Source organism: Acomys minous, assembly GCF_964271855.1.
Source record: "Acomys minous genome assembly, chromosome: 3".
In the NCBI taxonomy this organism is placed as follows: Eukaryota; Metazoa; Chordata; class Mammalia; order Rodentia; family Muridae; genus Acomys; species Acomys minous.
The window spans coordinates 45,036,679-45,052,432 of NC_140485.1; the positions used below are offsets into that span (position 1 = coordinate 45,036,679).

At 45.8% G+C, this 15,754-nt stretch overlaps 1 protein-coding gene across 1 annotated transcript in view; it reads right to left on the reverse strand.

Moving 5' to 3' along the window:
* The window catches only part of PAMR1 (peptidase domain containing associated with muscle regeneration 1), an 81,121-nt gene extending 65,641 nt beyond the window's left edge, over positions 1-15,480 (reverse strand). The window contains exon 1 of the mRNA XM_084776943.1: positions 15,053-15,480. Within this exon, the coding sequence (XP_084633069.1) occupies positions 15,053-15,125 (73 nt within the window). The 5' untranslated portion in view covers positions 15,126-15,480. The remainder of the gene's footprint in view (positions 1-15,052) is intronic.
* Between the last annotated feature and the right edge of the window lie 274 nt (positions 15,481-15,754).

The following is a 15,754-nucleotide window of genomic DNA, read 5'->3' on the forward strand; positions in this document are numbered from 1 at the left end:
TGACAGGAGTGGAGTTTGGAGGAGTGAGGGTCTTTGGAAAAAAGAGAGGGGGTCATGTGGCAAGTAGAGGAAGGGTTTCTGGAAATTAGAGAGGAGATCCAATTCCCTGGTTTACATGTAAGAATCATTTAGCTGACTTGCAAAAGTAGATGGTCAATGTGGGCTATTTGAAGTCACTAAGTTTGCAATAATCTGCTGGCAAATCAATAAGGAGTCAACACATTGGGTCCACTCAGAGACAGGCTAACCCACAGCCAGTCACCTGATCACCCTGTGCTTTATTTCCCCACTGGACTCAGTACCAAAAGCATGGGTGAACTGATGGCTTAACTCTGTCATTCCAAAAGCAATCATTGAGTGTCAGGGATGTCCTAGGAAGGAGGCTGGCTGCTAAATAAACCAGGGAGCGATACATACCATTTCTGACCTCAAGGAGATCACAGCTTAGTAGAGAAATAGATTTTGGTCAGATTCAATGCGTCACCCAGCTTCTACACATGTGTTTACACACACACACACACACACACACACACACACACACACACACACACACAAAACTGTAAATAAAATAAATTGTAAAAAATAAGTAAACACATGAAATAGCTTATGGTGGCTTGAGCTGACCAGCTAGGGAGATTTGAAGGTGTAATAAGTAGATAAGAACAGTGTTGTGGGATTTTTTTTCTCTATTTATTAGAATTACACTTGTAGGAAGAGCACACTGATGACTTGGCTTCAGCTGTACAAATTCAAGGAGTTTCAGGATAGTACCAAGAGCCAGTTTCAGCACCTATGACTGACAGAAACAGCAACAGCAGTAGCTATTTGAGGAGTGTTCTCTGGGTATGCTGAGGCACATCAGCATTTCCATAGGTTGGAAAGCACTTCTGTATTCTTAGGCAATGTCTTCTTCAAAGCGATCCAGTGAGGTTCTTAGTGTGTTTTCTTTTAAGTCAGAATCATTGACTTTAGTTTTCACTTCACCAGGGAAGAAAAAGGATGAGGGAGACCTTAGTTATCTTATTAATAGAAGCACAGAGGAACATCAGAGCATCTTTTCTAGGGAATTCATTGTAAGAAACAAACAAACAAACAAAAATTCCAGGGCTGACAGAAGGTAAATAAGCTTGATACTAGTGGGAAAACACGCTCCCAGGATAAGGGACAATTTACTCTATATCTGCCCCATGTTTAGAAACCATCTTCACAAAGCTGCAGGTATGGGTGTGGTGGTGGTGGGGTAATGCATGCATGATACATGCACACAAGCATGTGGGTATGAGGTTGCATGTGCCTTCATATGGAGCCCAGAGGAAAAAGTCAGGCATCTTCATCTATTGCTGACCACCTCATTGCCTTGGGAGTGGGCCTTTCACTAAACCAGAAGTTCAGCCTTTCGTCTGAGAAAGGCCAGAGAACTCTGGAGATGCCCTTCTCTCACATCCTGCCTCGGTGCTGGGGTTGGAGGCATGCGTAGCCATGCATGCTGAGCATTCACACCCTGGTCCTTGGGCTTGCCTCCTTGCCCCTAGGTTCTCTCTCTGCATGTGCATCATTATTACTTGCGTTTTCATTGGATAGAATAAGTTTTCATTCCAAAACTTTTTAAGATTTCTTCTTTTTTTTTTTTTTTTAAGAGCCATTTTACACTCATGATAAGGTTCCGGGACAGTTATAGAGGTTGGCTGGCCATCCATGCCCGCAGGGTGTTCCTCACTGAGAACACGCCCCTCCAGAGTGATAACTTGTAACAGTCAACTAATTATCACCCAGTCCCTTTTTATAGTTGGTTCACTTCTTGTGACGCACATCTCTTCTCACCTCCTCATTTCCCCACAAAAATAGTACTGTTTCAGTACAAAAGGAAGTAGAGGGGGATATCCTTGTGAAAGCTTTGAGAAGTGAGGAAAATCGTCAGTAAAACACAATGAATATTCAGAAAGAGCCTCAACATTTTGGTGACCGTCTTTCCCGCCATGCCTTCGGGGCACACAAGACGCCTGTTGTTATTGATCATTGTGTAACTGCAGAGTCTTCGGACCTCTCAAAATTGATGACATACTTTGTTTCAGAAACTTTCTTCTTTGCTTCTACCCTAAAGGTTTTCTTTTGACATAGAAAAGTCAAGGTTCACTTCACGTAATTATCCTATATGCACAAGGGTTCTACGCCCTCTTTAAAAAAAAAAATCAGAGATAACCAGTACCAGGAGCCACTTAACATCTTAGTTCTGACTTCCGGATGCTAGGGCAGTCTACACAAGGCAGCTCAGTCAGCACAGTGTCCACGCATTTGGCGAAATAAATGAGTAAGACAGGAAAGACAGCTGGCTGCCATCACCATTGTCACCGTGTTAGTCTGCGGTCACCTTCCTGTCCTGGAATGTGCTGGAAGTTTGCTCTAGGGTTATCCCGCCCTGGTCTCTTTCTACTGCTGATGAGCCAGAGAACAAAGTCCTTCAGCAGATTGTACTTATGGAGGCAGATGGGGCGGCGAGGAATCATGCCCCCTTAAAACACAAGCACAAAGTTTACAACATTATGAAAGACATAAGTGAACAAGGTGGCCATTAAGGTTGGTCTGAAGACTGGGGACTGCATGGGAAAACAGGACTCTGTCTCAGACCCAGTTGAAATACCCCATCATTTGTTACCACAGAGGTCCTGGCCAGGACCACTCCAGACGGCATCAGGAAAGTCATTTTTATCATATGCTGGCATCTTCTTCTACCTGTTAGAACTTGGCTTTGAGTCCAACAAAACCTCCATAGCCAAGCAATGGCAAAGGCTAGCTCAAGGAAGGTACTGCTGTCCTCTGAGAGCACCGTAAGTGATTGGCAAGTACCCTGTTTAAGATGATAGCACCATTTAGACCCAACCCAGTTTTAAGTCACTCGCCTGTATTAGCTCATTTAGCCCTTACAACAATTCCCTCACATAGGTGTCACTGCAATTGAAGATGACAGTGACCATGAAGGCCTCTAGAAGAAATACTCCATTTGTAGATGTGAGCCTGGAATCACACAGGTAGTAAATATCAGAGATAAGGTTCAAATACAGGTAGCCTGTGTGTCGAGTCAGAGCGCTTAACCAACATGCTGGTCTAACTCACCGACATCGTTCCTGATTCTGAACGGCAGCAACAGCCCTGGAGCTTGTGCTAAGCGGGGCACAGTGCAGACTGCTCCCCGGATGATCCCATGTGTTAACTCGGGGCACAATGGTCTCCCGTTTTATGGTTGAGGAAACAGACAACAAAAGATCAAGTGCCTTGGCAGAGCTTGGCCGAGCTGAGATGCTGTCTGTGTGCATCAGAAGGTGCTTTTCTCATCAACACCAGCACCTGTGCTGACAACACTTGCATGTTTGGATCTCAATTCAGACCCATTCCATTAGCATCACTAGAGATAGAATCTAGATTTCTGTCTTTGAAACAAAGCAAACACTCCTTTTAGAAATGCATCTGCTTTAACCAGCCTCCTTCCAGTCCATCAGAAGTTAGACCTTTTTTTTTTTTTTAAAGATTTATTTATTATTATGTATACAGTGCTCTGCCTGCATCTACAACTGCAGGACAGAAGAGGGCATTAGATCTTACTATAGATGGCTGTGAGCCACCATGTGGTTGCTGGGAATTGAACTCAGGACCTCTGAAGCAGCAGTGAGTGCTCTTAACCTCTGAGCCATCCTTCTAGAAGTTAGACTTATATGGTTTCTCCCTTCCTACTTGCCTAACAATCCAGGATGATGTCTCTGACTCTTCAGTGAAGAGAACCTTGAAGGGAATCCTACACTCTGGACCCACACCCATAGAATCTGCTCCTCTTCCATGCTGATAGACAACCATAGACAGGGCATCTTGCCACAGCCTTTTCCCCAAAGCCACAAGGGATGGGATTAAAGATGCCATTGCACTCAAAGATGACAGTAACGATAAAAGACTTTGAAAGAAGAATTGAACAGTTATTCTCTGTGTAATTTTTTTTTCTTTTAGGAATATCATCTTCCTTTAAGTCACAGAGAACGAAGAGAGTGGGAAGCACTGTGTCCTCCACAGGTTCACACATACACAGCATTTCAAGCAATTTCCTCATGAAGCAGGCTTGTTTCTTCCCACCTGCCTTTATAGCTATCTTGTTCTCTCTCCCCTAACACTTCCTGTCTAAGTCTGATTTTTTTGTTGTTGTTGCTGTAACAAAACACACAAGATTGAATAATTTATAGAGTATTCCTTTATTTAGCTCAAAGTTCTGGATGCTGGGAAATCAAAGATCATACTATTGGGACTTGGTCAATTTCTGGTGAGGGTCTTTCTTCTCTATAATGTGGTGAAGGGCTTCATGGGGTGAGACAGTGCAAGCAAGCTGGAGGAAGCTCACTTTCATATAGCAAAGGCACTGTCTCCAAAACCCAAAGGCTAATCCGTCTATTAATAGGCCCAGCCACCTTCCAAAGGCCCCACCCTTACTTAATATATGAATTCGGGATTAACTTCTCTACATTTAAAACTGGGGGACACATTCAAACCACAGTGCTTCTCATTCGTGTTGCTTTTAATAGGGTATACATCACCTCCTGCTGCCTCTCTTTAGACGTGGACATTCCACAGCCACAGCCAAGGAGAACTCAAGGCCTGCTGTCTTTGAGAAACTCCCCAGTTGCCTTTATCCTTAGCACCTGTGGTGCCAAAGACCTTGAAGGACAGCTGCTTCTGGGCTATTTTGAATTTGGGAACATAAGCCTTTTTTTTTTTTTTTTTTTTTTGTGAACTTTGTATATCACAACCACCCGTTGCAATATCAAAAGGCTGGACGTGCCAGGACTCACTATGCCATTGTTGAGAGCTCACAGAGGTAGGGTTACCCATTCATAGCCATGTCCTTCAGTGCCAGGGAAAGCCAGATTCTCCTACTAAAGGCAGCTGACTAATAATAGACATCGAGTGCAGGGTGACAAGGGACATAGCTTGCAACTGCAATGGGGGTGTCCCATCAATCCTTGACTCCTGGGGTTCATGGCACCTCAGACAGGCTAGCCCTTGCTATAGTAATCTCCCCAGCTTGGCAAGCAAGATGAAGGGAACGTCTCACTGAGGTTGGCTGGCTACTCTGCAGTACATAGATAGCCACTGGCAGCATCTCCTCTTCAGACTGTCACGAGAACTTCAGTGCTTGTACTGCAGCACAACTGTCCCAGAGTCACTTCTTCTGCTAAACACTGTCCCCTGAGTCCCTGGAAAACCCTGCCATTGGACCTATTTCAAACAAAGAGACCTTAAGGCACAGCATATGAGAAACATTTTCACCAAGGCTGGGGAATGCATGGGTTGCAAAGCCGAGGGAAGAGGACAAGTTTCATAAAATAAGTATATGTTGAGTCTTGGGGGTGGGGGTGGGGTTCTTTTCTTACAGGGTCACAGATGAATAGAATGGAACTAAGGACTGATAAAGTAAGCCACATGTAAGTTCCATATGACCATAGCTGAAGGAACCTGCTATTGCTACTTCTCCATTCTCCATTGTGAAATTTATACTCTTGAGGCAAGCAAGACCGGATAGGATGAAGGACTCAACATGATCACTGATATCATTAATGCACACAACTGTGACTACCAGGCCCACCAACAATCAGTTAAGGAAGGGTAAGGCTCACAAAGCTATTGGCTGTCAAAAGGTTCCAGGAAAGGGGAAACCACTGTCTTTAGTTGTGTGCCTTCTGCTAAGCTTACCAGATTCGATGGCAGCTTCAAACCAGTGGTCACACAAATGGCCCTGGTTAAGCTTGGGTAACAAAACAAAATGAGCTGACGTGAACGTGAGAGGAAGATTTGTGGAGAGGTGTTTGGGGCATTAGGGAGAGGGGGCGTGAGAGTGGTCAGTATGTGTGGCATACATGAATATCTGTAAAGGAAGGAGGAGGTGGAAGACTTTAATCTCCCATATATTTCCTACCTACAAGGCAATGTGCTAACCACTCTGAATTGTTTCATTTAAAACTTTCAATAAGCCTTGACTGTGGCCATCATTATCCCTAGTCTACAGATTAGAAGGCGATATGGTCACCCAAGAGAAGTCAAAACAAGTAAAAAGAAAAAGAGATGCCAGACCTGAGATTTGATCACAGCTTGTGTTTTAAATCATAACACACCATACCTCATGTGTACATACATCATACCTATGCACGAATATATAAACATTAAAATCTACACTTTTCTTCTTATGTGTATATGCACAAGTAAATGTGACTATGCTTATACCAAGGCTTCTACATCAAAGATGAACCTCATATTCATGGTGAGTGGGAGCAGAAGCCTTAATGAGAAGATCATGTGTTCCCAAGTCCACTTAGCCAAGATGCCTTTTATGAGAACAGCTGCTTTGGTTCCTCACCCACGGCCACTGTTGTCATTACATCTGAAACAAGTCTGGGCAGAGAGAGGAGGCAGGCAGTGTGAGGGCCGAGACAGAAAACACGTTGCATGACAACAAGACCAATATTTTGTAAAGGCAGAAAAGAAGGTTGCACAAGCAGCAAACAAAGGCGCAATGAACAACTGAAATGCATGTGCTATCTCCATGGAATATGTCCCAAGAGCAAACAGCCACACTACTTCCGGCCTATACATGTCATTTATTATATGTGAACTATTCCAGAAGTGATAAGGAAATAACATGAGACTGGAGAGGGGGGAGCATAGACCTTGGACCCAGTACTCCCAACAACTCAAAGGATGCTCAATTTTTCCTGTTGTTCCTGAAGGAAAGATGAATCTAGTTGGGAAGTCAAGTCACAAGGCTGAACACTCCTCAGAACTATCACACCACTGTGAGTGTTCATCAGACAGACTCACACCCCAGAGTGCCCAACGATCCCAGGCCAATCACATTGCTTAAAGCAACTTGAATACAGGAAATAAATTTTCCCAGTGAGCCATGAAGCTCAATGCTAGCCAGAATTTTCTTCAAGTACCATAAATGCATCATCCTCTGTAGGAGCCTTTCAACATCTTGGCAAGTACAAACAAAAAGATCAGATTCTGCTCACATGTTTAAAAAAATCTGAATATAAGCCCATACCTTTTTGGACTTTAAAGTGTCCTTTTGCTCTTTCTTCTGTAGTTATAATATACTCTTCAATGTTTGACTCATTGTGAGTAAAAGACAATAATTTTTACCACTATATTCCATGGAGCCCTAGCTCTACCCAGAAAAACAAGATACTATGCCAAGGAAGGTTCCGTGGCCAAACACCTTTATGATATACAAGTGGTGGCTTTATTTGTTGATGAACACTGCACATCTCTAAGGGACTTTGTATATAATTAATCTCTACATCCCCAGACTTACTCCATCATAGCCTCCTGCACTCTCTTTTGTTATTAAACATCAACCTGGACTTGCAGTTTATAAAGCTCACTTTGGGAGGGAAGAGCTTGGATGAACCTGAAATCCTCCCAACAGGTTGCAAGTGTCTTAAAGAAAAGGACTTTGTCTTATTTATCATGATATCTCAGCTCCTCGAGACATTCTTGGCTCCTGACAAGTGCTCACTAAACACTGCTGAATAGATACTCGAATATGGATGTGTGAGGCAGGAATAATCCCTGAAGTGAAGGCTATTTGTGACAAAGACAAATGTTAGACCCTCCTCTTGCTGTATTTCCATTTTTATTGTGGTATCTATCTGACGACCCATCACATTCATCAATTGGACATTTTTGTCTTTTGAAGTTTGTGTCACATTTCTATAAGGCTTGTGACATTTACTATTCCCTTCTGACACATGAGCCAAGAGAGCCGAGCTTCACCATTTGGAAGGAGGCAGTATACTATGTAGAGCCAGAAATCCAGTCCAAAAAGTCCTGGATAAATATACATTGCTGCCAGCCACATCTTACCTTGTGCTTAAGCCCAGATAAGACAGAGCTATGTTGGAAACGTGAGAGTAGAAGCTCCCAGGCATAATCAAAGCTCAGGTGGCATGTCCTAGGATACCTTAGACATTCCCCCAGCTTTATTGTAAACTCTGGAAGAGAGATTATGTTGTCAAAGGGTTCACTGGTCACCTTTAGTGAAATCTTTTGAAGTAACGGGAAGGGAAAGTAGGCTTGAAAATACCAGTACTTTAGTCTCCCAAAATCCTCAATTTTATCAATTGAAGTAGATTGGACTGAGATTCCTCCCTCCACTCAGGGGTTTTGCATTAAAGTGGCTGGGATTTGTTAAACAAATTTCAGGTATGAAGACAATCATTGAGTCTCCCTGTGTGCTACAGTTGACTGAGTATGTTCCACACTCCATTTTGGCAACAGCAGTAGCCATAGTTTTCTGATCACAAAGCCAGCCGGCTGGATGTCTACTTATGTAGACACATGCTGCCAAACCACGAACCCAACCCTCAGAGACAGCCAGAGCCCTGGTGAGGGTAGCAATGACAACACCAAGCCTGCAGGTTTAAAGCAGGTATCCAACCCCAGAGGCTGAAGGGTGACAGAGCTAGGTGTTTTCACTCCATGTGGCACAAAACCCAGGACAATGATGTCTGGCAGGCATTGGATTCTCCAGGTTAAAATGCCTTCGCTAAAAGGCATCCTGGTATTTGTGGGAGAGGATCAAGTCCCCATCTCCTGCAATACTCATCAACTGTGTTACGCCAAAACGGAAAGAGGAAAAGAAGCTCCCAGACCTGCTCCACCTATCCAATGGCTTGCAAGTGCTCAACTGATGAACCTGACAGAGCAGATCCATAAAAAAGCAGAAATACATAGTGCCAGACCCAAACCTGAAATCTGTCTCATGCTCAGCCATCTCCCCCTGAAAAACACACACGTGATTCAGAGTCTCAAGACTGACCACAAGACAAAGCCATTCCCATGTCCCACGTCTAATCAGAGTTGGATCCACGATACTGTGCACAGCCGAGCCTGGAACTGGTTGGGTTTCCAGTCTGCTTAGCAGCCGCTTCCTCTATGAAATGGCTCCTCTCATGATCCATGTGGTTCCACTGAAGCCAATTTCTCTCTTCTTCTCCACATCCCCCTCCACAGAGATGAGTGGATGCCCTCATTTGGGCCAGACTAAGGACTTGTAATTCTAAGAGACAGTCAGATGTCAGGGTCTTTCGTCACTTAGCCCGGGTGGACCTCCTGCTCACTGTGGTTCTGTTGTGTCCCATGGCAGTTGCACGCCTTTTGCAGTCAGACTGTCTGCACTCAAGACAGATATTCAACATTCAATCTGGTCAAAGACCTAAACTTTGCCTAAGTTCTTCCACATGTGAACTCTGGCACAAACCTATTTCTTTTTATGTTTGATGCAAGGATTGAGTAAATATGTGGAAAGCATGGACTCAGCATTAAACGCTCTCAGTTTGGGTAACTAAACTTAGAATCAAATCCCTCAGGTATGGTATAATATGGTAGAAGCCCCTTCAAAGTGGCCTCCACTTTTGGTATTTCACCAACAGTGAAGAGTTTGATGTTTATCCCTACTGATGCTATTCTCTACCTACAGGAGCTGAGTCTATTTCACAGGCTATTAGTACCTGGAAAAGTGAAATGAGTGGAGCAGGGTGTGGTAAACAGAAAGTCACATTGGTTCTGATCCTGGAACACTTCAGCCAGCTTTAATTTTCTACCTTCCTTGAGGGATGCTGTACATAGATATGAGGCTTAGTTTGTCATACTTTTTTTTTTAATTCTTCTTCTTCTTCTTCTTCTTCTTCTTCTTTCTCTCTCTCTCTCTCTCTCTCTCTCTCTCTCTCTCTCTCTCTCTCTCCTTTATAAATTTACAGTTTTGGCTCAGATCTTACAATGACTGACAGAAATTCCTTCAATGAGGACCAGGCTTGGGATCTGGTGGGCTTTCCACCGCTGTTCTGGTAGCTTTTGGTGCTCCAGCTGGCCTCTGAGTTCTTTATTCTGGAACTGGGGGACTAGAATGGTAACATTTCACTTCCATTGAAAATACATGAGGAGGAACTGAGGCTGGATGCTTGTGACTCTACAGTAGTGTGGAGTACGGCTGACAGCCCCCTCCCCATGTTGAGAAGGAGATCACAACCTTCCTCCTTTATCATGGAAATGGCATTTTTTTCAATGTGCACACACCTCTCATGAGTTGCAGTGTCTAGGGTTGGCCTTGGGGAAGCAGGTAGAAAAAATTCCCTTTGCAACAGGATTTTCTGTGCCCAAATTGGGCAGATGGAAATAATCTTCTAACTTAAGATCAGTCATAGGTCCCTTAGATACCATGGTCTCTGCCAACTCCATCTCTCTGTGTAACACCAGTGTAGGCAAGACTGAGTCAAACTCACACTCTTTGCCAGTGACAATACAAGGCCTCCTCAAGATTGCTAAGTATTCACAAAGGCCTTACATGCCCTGTGACACGTCCTCTTCTGAAATCCTATGCTCCAAATTATTTCATCCAGTTTATGGCCAGACATAGACCCAGTCTCAGTCTCAATTTTCACCACAAGCTCATGCCCAAAGGTATTTATAGGGTTAAATTCTGTAACAAAGGGAAAGGAAGTCACAGAGAGAAGGAAGAGCAGGTGGGTTGACACATAGCTGAGGGTTATACAGATAGAGAACAGGTGCTTTTAAAACTCCTGTTAGCCAACCAATAAGTCCTTAGCAGCTGTATACACTTGGACATTTCTGATTCAGTATCCAGTCTTCCCTGTTTTTTCTTCCTCTACCCTTCCTTCTGCCCCTGTCTCTTCAAGACTGTGGATCAGAAACTCAAATGCTGACAGGCAGTATCAAACGCAGCAAGGTGGGACATGCCAACTGCAGAGAGGAGCCTGCATCCCTCAACACAGTCAGGTTCATGTTTCTAACTCTTGTGTCAAACGGGATACTTCAGGTCATGTGGCCCCTGGGTGATGTTTGCAGCCCTTGAATCTGTGGCCTCTCTCAGCACATCAACTACCCAAGACAGAGAAACAGTTACCCACCCACCCCCACCCCCGCCAAAAACAAAACTGGTGAGGTCTCTCTCCTCTGTATTGTGTGCCTTAAGCCCTGCAAAAGGTTAAAAGGTAATGTGATCTTGAAAATTATGCAGCAAAGGTTGACCTAAGGCTCCACTAATTTTTGTCTGTAGAAACTTATTTGTACTTTTTTTTTTAAAGGGGGAAAAAATCTCATGATGTAGCCTAGGTTAGCCTCAAACCTGCAGTCCTGCTGCCAAGTGCTGGGATTATAGGCACAAATCACTTGCCATGCCCTAAAGTACCTATTTATTATAGGATAAAATATATACCTGAACACAAACACACAGTCATAGTATATTGTCATCAACATTCTCATTGTTGACGTCACGTGGTCACCAACATGTATTGTCAAACCCTTTCATCATATCAAGCCATGGCTCCTTATTCATTAAACATCAACTTCCCATTACTTCTGGCTGGCCCTGGCAACTGGCATCTTAATTTCCATTTTAATGAATTTCACTGCCCCTTATTGTGGTGATTTGAATAACAATGGCTCCCATAGGCTCAGACATTTGAATATTTGGTCCCCAGTAGTAGAACTGTTTTGGAAAGATTAACAGGTGTGGCCTGGTTGTAGGAGGTGTGTCACTTGGGGAGGGCTTTGAGGTTACAAAAGATTACCACCATTCCCTATTTCCTCTGTCTGCCTGCTGATTGCGGTTCGAGATGTGAGCTCTCACCTGCTGCTCCAGCCACCTACCTCCATGCCCTTTCTCTGCCATCATAAACTCTAACCCTCTAAAACTGTAAGCACAACTAAGCTATTTTTTGCTTAGTTGCCTTGTTCATGCTGTTTTATCACAGCAATGGAAAAGTATCTGTGACACTCATAAATGAAATCAGACAATGTTTTCCCTCATATTGAACAGGTGTTCAAACTTGAAAGCTATTGGTTGCCACCAATAGATGTGTGCCACTACTACACCATTAGGGTTCTTGTGCTGTGCCCAGCCGTGCTCATCAGTGTGGGTCATAGCTATCATGGCTGGGTAGGACTACTGGCTGTTGCCCTCTTTTGGAAGCTTGCGTGGTGCCTTTTGGTACCATTTTAGAGCTAGTCCTCAAGGAGGAAGCTTTCAGATCAGATTCAGCTCAGAAGGCTCCAGGTTCTGTGCCTGAAAGTGCGTGCACCATAAAACTATTTTCCTGTTGGGATGCCAGGCATTCTCAGCGTAGATACTAGGGAACACCCTCTTCATGCTCCTCACACAACTCCACCCCTGCTAAGAAGTCCAATTTCCATAGCTCTCCTCGGAATGTGCTAATGTATCTGTTATAAAGAACCTCTAATTTTTTTTTTCTGGCCACTCCTCCTCCCTTTCTTACTCTCTGCAGTCTGCTTCTCAGCTGGCTGATCCTGCTCACTGAATTATTTGTGCTTCTAATTATCTTCCCCACTTGCATTTGCGTTCATTCCCTACAAGCTAAGCGTCTGTTGGAAGCGACACTTGTGAAGTGATCCGTATTAAGATTTCATTTCCCCAGAGGCCCATATTTTCAATGAGGTTTTCCTCTTAGGCAGAGCCCCGCCAGCAGGAGTGCTGCTGTCTGGTGGAGTCAGCGGAGTTGGGTTTCCCCCTCACATGCTGTTTATGTTACGTTTATCACTTGGCCCCCGTGTTTAGATTCTCCTCCTCCAATATGAATCACATGTTCGTGAGCAACAACAACTTCCCGGACCAAGCCATGGGGTGTTTACATACCAGTTACTCTTTTGAGAAAAGTAATTAAAGGAAATGTACTTCCAAGGTTTTCTTGACAGGCCCCGGGAGGGGGACTCAATCCCTGCAGGAAGAAATATTTTCCTTCTCCGCTGTGCCTTCTCCCTTGAGCTCAACAGTGGATGATGGTACTAAACACACACAGCCAGCAGCTTGGCTGACAGCTCATCTCACACCCTCTGCTCAGCTTTTCCATGGCAAAAGGTAAAAGAGATTCTCAGGTCAACAATAATTGAGTTTTTCAGCCCCTGGGCAAGTTGGGCTGTTTCCTAACTTGTACAGAGTGATGCTGCCTCACTTGACACAGCACAGAAACTAAGCAGGAGACAGCTCATGTGCCCTGCTGGGGGGTCTGGAACACTGCACCCAGGAAAGGACAGACAGTAGGATCCTCTAGAGTGGGTCTAGGCCACCCAGCTCTCCCTAGAGATTTGTACCTAAAGGGTACCACATTCAAGTGGGGATGAGTCTTAATGCGGAGTCCTCAAGTCACCACAAGTGTTTAGGCTTTTGGACTGCAAGCTCTCATCAAAGGGCCTCTTCTCCCATCCTTCAGTACTGTATCCAGGCTGCACAAGATGTCAGTGAGGTGAAATTTGGATGAGAGGAGCTAACCAACTTCAGAAAAGCCCCGGGCCACTGAGATGTATAGCCAGGCCAATCACTCCCACCATTTGGGCCGTAAATCATTAAAGGGGATTTAGCTGAACACAGGCAGGCTCCTGTGCATGGAAATTATTAACCAAACACGGGGAGGGAGGTCTTGTGTTTCTAGGCTCTGTGTTGACATAAAGGGAAACCTCTGAAGGCTGTGTTCTCCTCTCTCTCTCTCTCTCTCTCTCTCTCTCTCTCTCTCTCTGTGTGTGTGTGTGTGTGTGTGTCTGTCTGTCTGTCTCTCTCTCTCTCTCTCTCTCTCTCTCTCTCTCTCTCTGTCTCTGTCTCTGTCTCTCTCTCTCTCTCTCTCTCTCTCTCTCTCTCTCTCTGTGTTCTCTCTCTCTCTCTCTCTCTCTCTCTCTCTCTCTCTCTCTCTCTCTGTGTGTGTGTGTGTGTGTGTGTGTCTGTCTGTCTCTCTCTCTCTCTCTCTCTCTCTCTCTCTCTCTCTCTCTCTCTGTCTCTGTCTCTCTCTCTCTCTGTGTGTTTCTCTCTCTCTCTCTCTCTCTCTCTCTCTCTCTCTCTCTCTCTCTCTCTCTCTCTCTCTCTCTCTCTCTCTCTGCGCCCCTGTGCAGCAGGCTATTGCACTCAGCAACATTCCACTTCCGTGTCTTTCTCAGGCACTTGCCAGCCACCTGCTAGAGCAAAGCCCCTTCTTCTTGTATGGAGCACAGGCTTCAGGCAGCCAGCACTGAAAGGCTGCAGAAGGGGCTCACAGGTGCCCTTCCCACAAGCAAAGTTTCCCCTCCCAGGCAAATCTCAACTGCGCTCTTCTGGTGAGGTCTTACCTTCTCTCCTCACACCTCATCTCTCCACCTCCACACTTCACCCCTCCAGGCCTCACACCTGTACCCCCTAATCTAGCTTCCTTGCACCTCAAACCTCCTGCCTGACATCTCAGTCCTCTTCACACCTCACCCTTCCGCCCTTCATCACTCCTGCCTCACCTCCTCACACAGCACCCTTGCAGCCACCCAAGACAGACGCAGAGAGAAGTCCCTGCTCCCCACCTCCTAGGGCTCTCCTCTGAGACCTGCCTTTCCCTGGCTTCTGCTCACTGTCTGTCAAGAAGCTGCCAGAAGCCCTTCCATGTCTCCACCTCTTGTGCCCCTAGAAGCCCATCTTCTGGGAACTGTGGGTCAGAAATACAAACACGTGAGAAACAATGAAGTCAGGACTCTTTCAAAAATAAACACTGCGCCTCAGAAACAGATTGCCCATTTTCCCCAAGCTTCTGCTTCGCGCTCCCAGGGATGTGCACTATTTTCTGAGAGAGCACAGCTCCTGTGCTGGTGGTCTGCTCCAAAGAGTTCTCACCTTGAGACTTTACCAAACAGGGTTCCTTGGAGAAATGCCTGCCCAATCCCTGCTCTTCACCCTTTGCGGGAGTGCTTTCTCGGAAAACTTTAATTTTGCAAAGCAGGGAATGAACTTTCCAAGGCAATGTGGTGCTTTAAAAAGATAGACAGACAGACAGACAGAGACAGATAAACGCTGGAGCTCTGTTCTTTCCAGACATAATGCAGTCCCACAATTAGGAATGAAACATTATCCTGTTCTTAGGGCAGACAACAGGAACATCGGTGCCTCCAGTCAGGCACCTCAGATTATCACTGGAACAACCTCCAACCCTGTCCAGCTCCCCATGAGCCCCGGAGAGTTCCCAGTCACTAACAGTACCTCTTGGCAAGGAGGAGATGAGAAGGAGCTGCAAGAAGGCAAGCCCCAATTGCGCCCAGCGGTCCAGCTCCATCGTTCCCGCTGCTGCGACGAGTGTGGCGCCTAGCGACTAGAGTGAAGCCTGGGCGAGAGCAGGGCAGCTGGCTCGGCTCTTGCCAGGACCTCCTCAAACCCCAGCTGAGCGAGAGCTCGGGTTTCAGCCCTCTGGGCTCTCCCACCCTCTGCTAGGGGAACCACCTTCGGCCAGAGCGACGTCAGCCCAGAGTTCTCCTCTTAACCCTTGCGAGGCCCGGGGAAACGTGGCCACGCCTGGAGGCTGGTGCACCGCGACCCAAGGGGAAGCAGCAGTACACCAGGGCCAGCTCTATCTCTGTGGACTTCCGTGGTCAACCCTTGGTGAGGGTAAAAGCAGCCCCTGGCAGGGAACGGAAGTAGGAATGGTTGTGGGACCTCTCAGATGAGGATAGGACCGATGTTCACTCTAACATCCCACCCCCACTCCCCCCCCCCCCCCCCCGCCCCCAGCAAGCCTTAGCTAGAAAGCTGAGCAGGCATAGGAGGCTAGCCTGGGGCTGGGTTGGGAGGCTGAGAGGGCGGGGATGGGACAGGAACCTGGTATGGGAAGCTGCTAAAAAGATGGCACAGAAGGCTGGAGGGGGGGCGGGGCTAGGACAGGTGTAGTTAGTTGTACATTCTCTTGAC